This window comes from Saccostrea echinata, unplaced genomic scaffold (assembly GCF_033153115.1).
Source record: "Saccostrea echinata isolate AGI-Se365-2 ecotype Australia unplaced genomic scaffold, CSIRO_AGI_Sech_v1 ptg000033l, whole genome shotgun sequence".
NCBI lineage: Eukaryota > Metazoa > Mollusca > Bivalvia > Ostreida > Ostreidae > Saccostrea > Saccostrea echinata.
In genome coordinates this window covers 14,805,325-14,817,521 of record NW_026889782.1, presented here as the reverse complement: position 1 = coordinate 14,817,521, position 12,197 = coordinate 14,805,325, and the positions used below count along the sequence as shown (strand labels likewise).

At 32.9% G+C, this 12,197-nt stretch overlaps 1 protein-coding gene across 1 annotated transcript in view; it reads left to right on the top strand.

The window, feature by feature from the left end:
* The first annotated feature begins 424 nt into the window (after positions 1-424).
* The window catches only part of LOC133198174 (blastula protease 10-like), a 29,266-nt gene continuing 17,493 nt past the window's right edge, over positions 425-12,197 (top strand). Inside the window, exons 1-6 of the mRNA XM_061334307.1 lie at positions 425-500; positions 2,944-2,999; positions 3,980-4,010; positions 4,371-4,402; positions 5,101-5,169; positions 10,057-10,152. Coding sequence (XP_061190291.1) covers positions 425-500; positions 2,944-2,999; positions 3,980-4,010; positions 4,371-4,402; positions 5,101-5,169; positions 10,057-10,152 — 360 coding nt within the window. The remainder of the gene's footprint in view (positions 501-2,943; positions 3,000-3,979; positions 4,011-4,370; positions 4,403-5,100; positions 5,170-10,056; positions 10,153-12,197) is intronic.

Sequence of the window (12,197 nt, the reverse complement as noted above, 5' to 3'; positions counted from 1 at the left end):
TATTCATACACTTGTAAGAATTGTAGAGATCTGTAAAAATTAATGTGTATGAAAATATAATGAAATAAAAAAACTTTTTCAGATAACCAGTGCTATATTAATCATATCGATATTAAGAATTCCTCTAAAGTTTGGATTCTTGATTGGTCATGACCATATGGAGTAACGAAGATACAAACAGTATGAGATCAAAAATTTTCATCGAAAAATAGAAGGAAAATATCATAAAGGAATCTTCTGAAGAACAGCATGGTCATGATGACTCGGATAATTGTTATGACCCTTGTAAATCTTTGAGGTTTTTTTTGTTAAAATTGTTAAAGTTGGGATAAATGAAGCTTGAAGCGGTACGTCAAAAGGCCAGCCCCCTATAAACCAGTTACCTGCAGTCCGACTTTCCATAACCCCTTTGTCTGCTGTAAAGATGAAGTTGTTAATCGTGTCTTTGATCTGTGTGAGTTTTATACAATTCTCCGTAGGACGAGCTTTCTCGAAGAACCGTAAGTACAATTTTATATAACAAAATGTTTATAGCCTAGCTGAGAATTTATATTATTAATATTGAGCTATGGTATGAGAGGTTATTTTTTTTTTGAAGGGAATCGATTTTGCTCTTGCTAAGTTTCACTTAAAATTTTTTTTTTCTTCTGATTGATTAACCTTTTAAAAAATTGAGAAATATACATAAATAAATATATCATAACCTAAAATAGGATAAAAAGTATCCGAAATATATGTTAAGATTTAATGTAATCATGATCAAAAGAATAACTCTCTTCTTATTATTTTCCCTCCATTTTCTCTTAATTGAAGACACTCATACAATGACTGGCGCAGTAACAACAATTAGTTTGTATTTGTTAAGTAGGAAAACAATTTGTTCACCTATCGTGTTGTAAATTTTGAGTTTACTAGGTGGAGGATAATGCAAAATTGTAAATTTTGCATTTACCTCCCCCTAGTAAATTCCAAAAGTTACATATGATACACCAACGGAAAAAGGATGTATATCTACCCTGCTCTATACTTCGTCATTGTCGTTCTATATTCAGTTTGGCTAAATATTTGCCCCTTTTTTTCTACGGCCATGGCATTTACTTCAATTAAATAATTTCCTTTTAAAATCTAGGAATTAGGAATTTAAACAAATGCAACCGCTAGGGGGATTTAAATGGGTTTTTTTTTTAATTTAATGCAATTAAGCTATAAATATATGTATATATTAGCATGTCCTTGACACCGTGTCAGGGTACCTTCGGGTTTATATTTCCAAATTATTAGGAAGAGACGGTTAATGTACGGGGATTTATTAACCATGCATTATACTTTTTATTTTTAATGTTCAGTGTAATGGGTCAGTATAACTTTGTCACGTGTTACCTCGAATAAATGATTTTGTTTTTCGTACTAAACATATGTGGACGAGCCCTCCTTAAAATATTCATTAAATATGCACCCGACGTGTTTTCCTCATTTGACCTTGAGAATCTACAGCAAAGGAGAGTTCAAATTTCTCAAAGCTATATAAACTGTACGAGTTATATCTGCATTGCATATAAGTACTCTTGACTAATTCACACGTGTATCATTTAAATGATTTTATAAGCTGTGTATTTGAGATTTGATTTAGCTTGATGCAATAAAACCTCGTAAAAATACTGGAGAATGCAAATAATATACATGTACATATATTCCTTCTGCAAACATGCCGGTTTTTGAGTTCACCGCATGACAAGCAGTATCAATGAATCGCAGAAAAAAACAAATAAAACGTTTTCTGAAAGGAAGGAAATATATTCTTATTGCATATTTTGTTTTCAATAAAACGCATACGTTCAAGTTCGTCTTGAAAATAACAAATACCAGACAAGAAAAATAACTCAACATGTTAACTAGTTATATTCTGGGTTTCAATTAATAAGCGATGAATTCAAGAAATGGGGAACATTTAATAGGCGAAAATCATAGATTTTTATTGAAGATTTCTTTCATACATGTATATGAATATATTCCATTTGATATGGTTAGAAAAACAAGCTAATTTATAAGAATTTTATAAGGTACATGTACGTGTACACAATAGTGAAATTAATAGAGACGAATGTGATTTTCTTTCTTTCTTATACTAAATATAAACAGGTAATTGTATTTTACTGAACTACCTCAAAATCTTTTCCCATGATTACTTATACATGTAGTACCAAAAATCGGCTTTTTTGCCTGAATTAAGAATTTAGAAAATACAAGCACAAACTTTTTAAATACAACAAAAAGTCCCCTTGCTTTCAAATAAAAGTCATGAAGGTATAAAACAACCTCTCACTTCGCAAATTTAACAACTGTACAAAGGTGTTGGACAGGTCTGACGGGTTTCAGTGTATAATGGAGATAAGGTTAGGTGTAGGGCGTATATAGAGCATGAATTCATTTCCAATTTAAAGTAGTATAGTAATCCTGTGAAATAATTTAAACTCGTTTAAAAAAAGTTAAGCATCAAAGTTTTAAAACGATGAATTTTGGGAAATTTTGATCTATACCTGTGGTGTACTGTCTTAAATGGTCAGTACTCATAGTTAAAACCACCTGTCAACCTGTGTAAATGAAAGATCCCTATTTAAGAGAATAGGAGACCTGCTTTTCAAATTCACATGTAAAATGCTATTTTTTCTCTCTCTTAATTCCATTTTCGATTGGACCCTGAAAATCAACAGAGGAAGGAAATTCCTTCCCGTTGTCTGAAACGGTATTCTATTATTGATTGTTGAATTTTTAGAAAATCACGAATCCATCATAAATAAATGTCATATTATGTTATAAATCTTTTTAGATTTGGTTAGATTAGATTACATGAGGTTTATCTATTTGGTTTTCATGTGTTTTTTGTTAACGAGGCATAGTTAAAATTGTTTATAATTAATTGATATACTTTATATTCCTTTACAGAGCTACGAAATGCGCTTAAAGAGTTTTTCAAAGACTACAGAGAGAGGAACGCAAAGGTTATTCGTTAATTAGTTAATTAGTAAAGGAGGAGAGGGGTTGCGTTCGAGACGGTAACATCATGCACCGATCCAGGATTTTTTTCCAGGGAGGGGATTTCCACTCCATCTCAGAATATATCAGGGCGTTGAATTTTTTCAAAAAGCAGAAGAAAAAAAAAACCCTGAACAACTTTTCCAATCCTTGGTGGGGAGAAGAGGGGGGGGGGGGTAGCTTTCCTTAGACGATTTCTAGTATGGCTATCCCCATCATTCTTGGTCATGATTGGTCCTGGTTTTGCTAGTGGGAGGGCGTATCTTCAGGGTCATGTTTTGGTTTCTTTACTATAACTTAAGTTTTAAGCTTCCAAGGATGGGGGTAGGCTGATCCTGACCCTCATGACACAATCTCTATGTATCCATGCATGAACAAGAAAATTTAACGGACTGATTATACTGTGTGGGATTTGTTTCACCAGATGCGTGTTTTTAATAAGTGTATCATGTGTATGGTACAGGATGAAATACGACAATGTGCATATATTGTAAATAATCATTTACTGCCATTGATGCGAGGATAAAGACGCATATATTGTAAATAATCATTTACTGCCATTGATGCGAGGATAAAGACAAAGTACTGTCAAACCTGGTTATCTCGAACTCGACGGGACCGATTGTTGATTGATTGTATGTTGTTTTACGTCCCATTCGAGAATTTTTCACTCATATAGAGAGGTCACCATACACCTGTGAAGGGCTTCAAATTTTGACCTTTACTCGGCACCCAAAGCCATTGAGCAGAGAGGGATCTCTATCGTATCGTATCGTTGTGTGACGGGACCGAAATTAAGCATCGAGATATCCGAGAGTTCGAAGTAACAGGGTTAAAATCATAAAAAAGTCGTTAGGACTGCCAATTAACTTTGACATATTTATCATATATATAGTTCTTATTATGTGATAATAGCATTAATTTTATGCAAAACTATATATTACAGGATGATGAAGACATCACACCATTTGTCCGTGGTAAGTGGATGATATGCATACTGTATATCGGAGTTATGTCCAAGAGACGATGCAGTTACGATATCGACAGATTACCTTTCTATAGTTTGCTACGTCATTTCTTTATACATATATATTAAAATGCTTTCTATTTACGAAGTTTTCCTTTCTGTCACGATATCGTATCATGATTTGTCACCCCCCCCCAAAAAAAATTACTCTGGCCTTTGAACATGTGAGTTACTTGTATACTATCACTTTATGAAATTGTAATTATCGTGTCGATATCGAGCTCTATCTTTTCAGATTCTGAAGACATTTTTTTCCAGATGACCTTAAATGTAATTTACTACCTTGGATAAAATTTATTTTTCGTTGTAGAGGAAACTGAAGATGACTCTTTGAACGTATCGGTGAGATGTTATAAAAGTTTATTAACACTTATCAGGATAAGTAGTCTTTTAAGTAACACCAACCTTACTGTACAAATAAATTAGACAAATATTGAGTGGGAATCTGCCCTAACCCCTTTCCTTTGCACTAAATTACTGATTTGGAATTAAGGTAATTTTTTTTTTGTCAGATATAATATTTGTTTAACAGCCATCAACATTAACTTGTGATTTAGTCTTTTTTTTTCTTATTCAGTCAGATGACAAAATGAATTTATGGTCACACATATTTTTGGATTCTCTAAAAAAAAAACAAAACCTTTTGACATGTAAATAAGCGTACACTACTTGCATAAGAGATATCTCCTGTTTTAAATTTATCTGTAAAAATAAAATAGCAGAAAAGCCTGCTTTAAGGTATATATTTGAAAATAAACTAAAAGTTTCGGATGTAAAAGGTGAAGATAACGAACTTTTATCAATCTCATGAGACGAATAAACAAAACAAATCGTGAACAGAGGAAACACACGGACCCCTGGAAACATGAAAGGTGGGATCAGGTACCTAAGACAAGCAAGCAACACCCACCGTCAGCCCCATGTATTGATGAGGCAGACAAGTAATCCATAGTCCTATTTAGTACAGAAGCAATGACTTAATAATTGATTAACGAGGAAAATTACAAGTTTTCAACAAAAATTCTCTTTTCTCCCTTCAGGAACTTAATTCTGATGACGAAGACGAAGCCGAAAGTCAAAAAGTAGATCTACCAGGTGGAGTAAAGAAGGTAAGGAAGTACCTCGATTTGATTACTACGGGAGATAACAGCATTTCCCCCACATCACGAATTCAAAAAAAGTTGGAAAAATTATGTTATAGCAAACTTTAACGCCCGCAGTTATGAATCAATCATTATTATTATTAGATTTTTAGGTCACCTGAGTCACTCAGGTGACCTATTGCTATCTCTTTTTGCCCGGCGTCGTCCGTCGTTCGTAAACTTTTGAACATTTTCAGTTTCTTCTCTGGAACCAGCAAACCAATTTCAACCAATTTTGGCATATAGCATTTATGGGTGAAGGGGAACACAAGTTGTGAAATTCGTGGCCCCTGCGCCCCCCCCCCCCCCGGGCCTGAGGGGTGGGGACAAAACCATCAAAATTAATGCAATCTTTAAAAATCTTCTTCTTTACTCCTGGACATCAAGCAGTCAAACTGTTGGCATCATTGTAATAAGCATGGAGCCCTCTACCAAAATTGTGAAATTCATGACCCCAGGGTCAGGGGTTCTGGTGCTAGGGTGGGACTATATAGATCATATAGTGAAAGTGCATTATTTCTTAAAAAATCTTTTTCTCTACTCCTGGGTATTACTGAAACAAATTGAATACATAGTTATGATAAGCAAGGGTGACTCTACCAAAATTATGAAATTCATGACCCCAGGGTCAGGGGTTCTGGTGCTAGGGTGGGACTATATAGATCATATAGTGAAAGTGCATTATTTCTTAAAAAATCTTTTTCTCTTCTCCTGGGTATTACTGAAACAAATTGAATACATAGTTATGATAAGCAAGAGTGACTCTACCGAAATTGTGAAATTCATAGCCCCAGGGTCAGGGGTTCTGATGCTAGGGCGGGGCTATATAGATCATATAGTGAAAGTGTATTATTTCTTTGAAAATCTTCTTCTCTACTCCTGGGTATCATTTAAACAAATTAAATACATAGTTATGATAAGCAAGGGTGACTCTACCAAAATTGTGAAATTCATAGCCCCAGGGTCAGGGGTTCTGGTGCTAGGGCGGGGCAATATAGATCATATAGTGAAAGTGCATTATTTCTTTGAAAATCTTTTTCTCTTCTCCTGGGTATTATTTAAACAAATACATGGTTATGATAAGCAAGGATGCCTCTTCCAAAATTGTGAATTTCATGACCCCTGGATCAGAGGTTCTGATATTAGGGTGGGGCTCTATTTATTATACAGTGAAAATGCATTAATGCTTTAAAAATATTCTCTGCACCTGGGCATATCAGAGGCAAAAAGAGTAAAAGTTTTAATAACTAAAGGAAGGGTATTTTTACCAGATTTTTGAACATTAGAACCTTTTGATCAAGTGTTCTGGTCCAGGCCAGAGCTCTATTAATTTGTACTCTACTGAAAGGAGTTATTTCCCTTTGCCATTTACTGGTGATAATAAATCACTGTAAATAATGTACTTGAAATGTTAATAGAATAAGAGAATTATGCAAGAATTTTTATTGTATAATACAAAAAGTTTTTTCATAGTTTTAATGATCAGGTAGACTTGTAAGTAACAGATAAATAAAAAATGAGACACAAATAACTTGTCTTATTAAATGTTCATCAAAGACCAAGAGAGGCCAAGAGATTTCAACAAGGAATTAAAAAGTACAGAAGCACTGATTATAAGTTTGTTTATATACTGTCTGGTGAGAGTGATAAATGGGGAACAGATTAGAACCTAATTTATGTACTGTTAATGAACACTAGACTAATTATTTTGTTGATCCTGATCATCCTATTTTATCTTGCTTTTGGGCAACAAAGCTTCACCTTATACTCTATGGATCCTCTAAATTGTTGTGTTATACTCAGGTGACCGTTAAGGCCCTTGGGCCTCTTGTTTACATTATCTTTGGACAGCATTCAAAAGAATCATTGAAAAACGATTGAAGAACCACGCACGCTAACTCTCGATTCCCGCATACATTTTACACCAATTTAATTTTCTATAAATGGCAGTTTGGACATTAAAACTTGATTGAATGCAAAGATGAGTTCATTATTAATTGATTAATAATTTTAAAACCAGTGTAAAAAACTTGATTGCTTTTATTTACTACTCTTTTCAAAAAGAGGGGTTGAAAATTTTATTCATTGATTGATTAATTGTATTTTGTTTAACGTCCCTCTCGAGAATTTTTCACTCATATGGAGACGCCACCACTTGCCGGTGGAGAGCTGCAAATTTTGTCCTATACTCGGCACTTACGGCCATTGAGCAGTGAGGGATCTTTTTCGTGCCAGCACCTACTGCGACACGGGACCTCGGTTTATACGGTCTCATCCGAAGGACCGGTCTCCACGTCCCACAGTGGGATTCGTACCCGCGACGTAAGGATCAACTCCTTACTTCGCGACTCTAGAGCAGACGCTCTAACCACTGCGCCACGCGGGCGACTTTATTCATTGAAATCAAGCTTTAAAAATCGCTATATTTTCAAAAACGTACGGATATGGATAAATGACCCTTAAAACTTTCCATATGTTTAAATTATGTAAAATTCAACATAAAAGATTGATAAAAGACCATATTTTATTTGTAGTCTCATTTTAAATCGGTAATAAAATGATCATTTTTGCAGTTTTTTGTCTGTTAACATATGTCCCTCCCCCGTGAAACAACAAAAGCTTTGGTATGAATTTGTGAAAAAAAAAAAACGATACATAAAACCCATAAAAAGGAAATTTTGTTTCACGGGGGGGGGGGGGATGTTTCAAAAATATTTTCCCGTTTTCCGTTGATTTCTATAGGAAAAACGCAATTTTTACCAAAATTTAAGAGTTATCTCTCTTTGTTTTCTTAGATAAGTTATGTTTTATGAAAATGCACATAAATATCTATATAAATTTGAATAATCATTCAAATATGTTAAGTTTTGAAATTTTCTCGGAGGTAGGCGGCAGAACAATACTATCGTTCGCAGTTCTGAACAAATTTCATAGTAAATGAAATAAAATTGAAAACTGTCAAACTGTATAGAAAATTTATTATTATTATTGTTTTTATTTATTTATATTTTACTGCAAGACAAATATGTATGAAAAGACGAGGCATATACTTTTTTAAATGAGTCATGAAGTTCCTAATGAAAACTCTATTAAGCAATACTTCTCAAAATCAGCTGAAGTAACCTAGAGCTCAGAGAGTATGAGATAGACAGTTGTTTATTGTCTTTCTAATTGTTAGTTTGAAGTTGTTAATGCTTCCTATTTTAAATAATTATAATTTTTAAATCAAATGTGCATTTTAATTGGGCCATTTCACAATATAATAAACCATTCGTTTTTTATGGTAAGTATTTTTTTAAGATGAAGATGAATAAATAACGGAAATGAAAGTGTATCTATAAAAATTAAAAACTGTATGGTTCGATCTTTTTCTCTCAGATTTTTTTTTTCATTTATCATCCTTATTCATTTATAATGTAAAAGTTTCTCACTTTCAGTTTAAAACCTACGACTTTTCAACTTTATACACAACCATTCCCCACGATAAGTTAAAGTCCAGGCTTTTCTATATCATTGACAGCTGCTTTTTTAATAAAAATGGAACTCGTAAATTTACTTACCTTGTCATTGGTAATTTGCAAAATTATTTTGTTAAAAAACATTCTGATTGTAAACACAAGTACTCTGAAGTTGACATTAAAAATATGCTTGAGTTTCTGATTGACAATATCTATGTGGTTTTTGGAGACCAGGTCTTCCAACAATCTGTTGGAATTCCCATGGGTACCAATTGCGCCCCCGTTATTAACAGATATTTTTTTGTATTCTTATGAAGTAGAATTTGTCCAAAATCTTGTACGTGAAAAGAAAAAACACTTGCTGTGGCCTTCAACTCGACATTTAGATATATCGACGACATATTGTCAATTAACAATGGCTATTTCCATTCTTATGTCGATACGATATATCCTGGTGAGTTTGAGATAAAAGATACACTGCAGAGTCTGACACATCTGTTTCATATTTGGATATTTTATTTGAAAAAGACCTTAATGTATTCTTACAACCAAGTTTTATGATAAACTTGATAACTTTAACTTTTCAATCTTCAACTTCCCTTACTTATGCAGCAATATACATTCATCACCTGAATACGGGGTATATATCTCTCAGTTGATTCGATACGCAAGAGCATGCTCTACGTATGTACAATTTTAAAACGAGGTAAATTATTGACAAACAAGTTGATGTAACAAGAATATCAGCTGTCTTGTTTAAAGTCATCATTTCGTAAGTTCTATGGTCGATACAATGACCTTGTCAGCAATTACAATTTATTATTGAGTCAAATGCTGATTGACGTTTTTCATACTAATTGTTAGGCCATTATTTACACACTGAACGTCGACAGATTTTTCCGTTATTTCCCGATCATGACAAGGAGCACACGGCGGGTGTGACCGGTCGGCAGGGGATGCTCACTCCTCCATGGCACCTGATCCCACCTCTGATGTTTGGAGGTCCGTGTTTGCTCTCCTCCTATTTTGTATTGTTTAATAGGCTTTTGAGCTTGAATACTCTTCGTTATCTCCATATATTTCATTCAAAAGATTGTACTCTCAAGTCTGCATGTGTTGAAGAAGAAAAAAAAAACAATCATTGGGGTCTCACAGTGCACATGCTCACTAAGTAACTTCGCTTCAATTATAAACATGAGATTTTGTAGTTCACAGTCACTCACTAAGATACTCATTAAGTAACTTCGCTTCAATTATAAACATGAGATTTTGCAGTTGTATATTAAGAGTTGTTGAAAACCAGTTAAAACACAAGACGAGGAATGCAGCGGACCTTACAGCTTTAAGGATTATCAATCATTAATAAATTAGTTATTCCTTTACCATTTACGTTTAGCCAACTAACACCCATGCTCACAACAAGGAGGAACAGAAGGAAGACAATCTAGATAGACACCCTCCCAATCAAAAGACAAAAGGAGGATTATTTCAGGTATGTCCTAGTATGAGCAATCCCAATCCAAAAACAAAAGAATGATTATTTAAGGCATGTCTAAACAGACTCCCTCCCAACCAAAGCCAAAAAGAGGATTGTTTAAGGTATGTCCTAGACTGAGTAGATTCTACATGGACTCCCTCCCAACCAAAAGAACAAAAGTTAAAGATTGTCGTAAAATGAGTGGATTCTAGAAAGACTCCCGTCCAACCCAAAAACTAATGGAATTACGGAATTATGGTGCCATGAACACGGATAATGTTTTGCTCCCTCCTTCAAAAAAATTGTTTTATAATTACAAAAAATTTACTTCTTCGGCTCACGTGAAAATACTTATTTCCATACGTGTTAAAGAAAGAAAAGTACAATTAATTTTTTACAGCTAATATATTTTTAGATTTAATATATTTGCATATTGATAACAAAAGCCCACCAACTATCGAAGAATTTATTGTCCAGATAAAAAAAGGAAGAAAGCTAGGGGAAAGTGAACTATTTTAAATCGATCCACTTCTGTCGTCGAAATTTGAAAATTAATACGATTTAATAGGATTCTCATAAATAGGGGTGTCTGTTCCAGACCTGGGGTATTAGTAATGTGTAATGGTAATGCATTGTAATCATTACATTTTTCAAAGTAATTTGGTGTAATGTGTAATGGATCCATTTTCAATTACAAGTAATCATAATGTGATGCATTACTTTCAAATTAATGTCTGTAATGACCATTACTTATTAACTACATTTCAATCATATTTGGTATTTTAATCTGTTTTTCTTAATGTATCTGAAACAAGTCAAGGTCACTGAAAGGTTATTCTTTTTATTTTTAATGTTACATGTACAGTCTTAAAATTAAAATTTTATATCTTACCATTTTTTAAAAAAAAAATGTTTATTTAATGATGAGAAATAGACATATTAAATAATTGTTTTAATAGGAAACTTCTTGACAAGACAGTTATAAATTTGATTGAAAAGAGCAGAAAAAAATATTAAAAGCAATCATAAGGTTTCAATGAAAGCCACATAAAAAGTGACAATACATGTATACTGTGACTACCAATTATGATACAAATTATATTTTTCAACTTAATTCTTTTTTTTCACAAAGTTCATTCAGGTGAAATGGACTTGGTAAGCAAGATACAAGATCAGTATGATCTACTTCAAAACTCAAAAGGAAACAAAGGCCAAATGTAAATACCGATATTGTCCATCATTCATTTTTGGTAGCTTGAGAGTCACTTCTAACTTCAAACCGTGTATCTTTGATTGTGTTTAATTTATATCTTAATTGATTAATTATGCCTGCCCAGCTAATTACAGGTGCTAATTCATTGAATTTTTAATACATACTCATTTTACATTTAAAGCATTATCAGTTAATTAAATATCACTCGATATTAAGACATATAGTATGAAATGATTATCATTTATTTAAAAAAAACAACAACAGAAGAACTAGCATGAGAGACTGAACAAAACTACAACATTGAAAGTGTTCCTATCCACCTTTGTTAACTGTAGATAAATGGTAAACTACACGAACATGATAAATGAATCCCAAAATACCAATCCTATGAGGGAAAGCATATTGACCGAACACAGAGTGTTGTTAATTTATAGATAAATTGTGTGGACATAAAATTTGTGTTTTTCTCTTATAAAATGTAATGTGTAATATAATTCATTACTTTAACAAAGTAATTGTAATTTAATTAAATAATTACTTTTCTGAATGAAAGTAATAGTAATGGTAATTGTAATGGTAAAAATTCCAAAGTAATTGTAATTCAATGCATTACATTTCGAAGTAATTGACCCCAGGTCTGGTCTCTTCCGATACACTTGAAGGTAAGAATGTGGTTAATTAACTGAAAAAAAAAACGAATGTTTTGAGACCTGTCAAAGTATATTTTTATTAAAAAAAAAAGGCGTTGTATCTTTTTCGGGTAGAAGTAAAATTAAATATAAAGGTGTACAAATTTCTGTTCTGTTTCATCTTGAATTATTCAAAAACAAATCAGAGTAAGGATTTC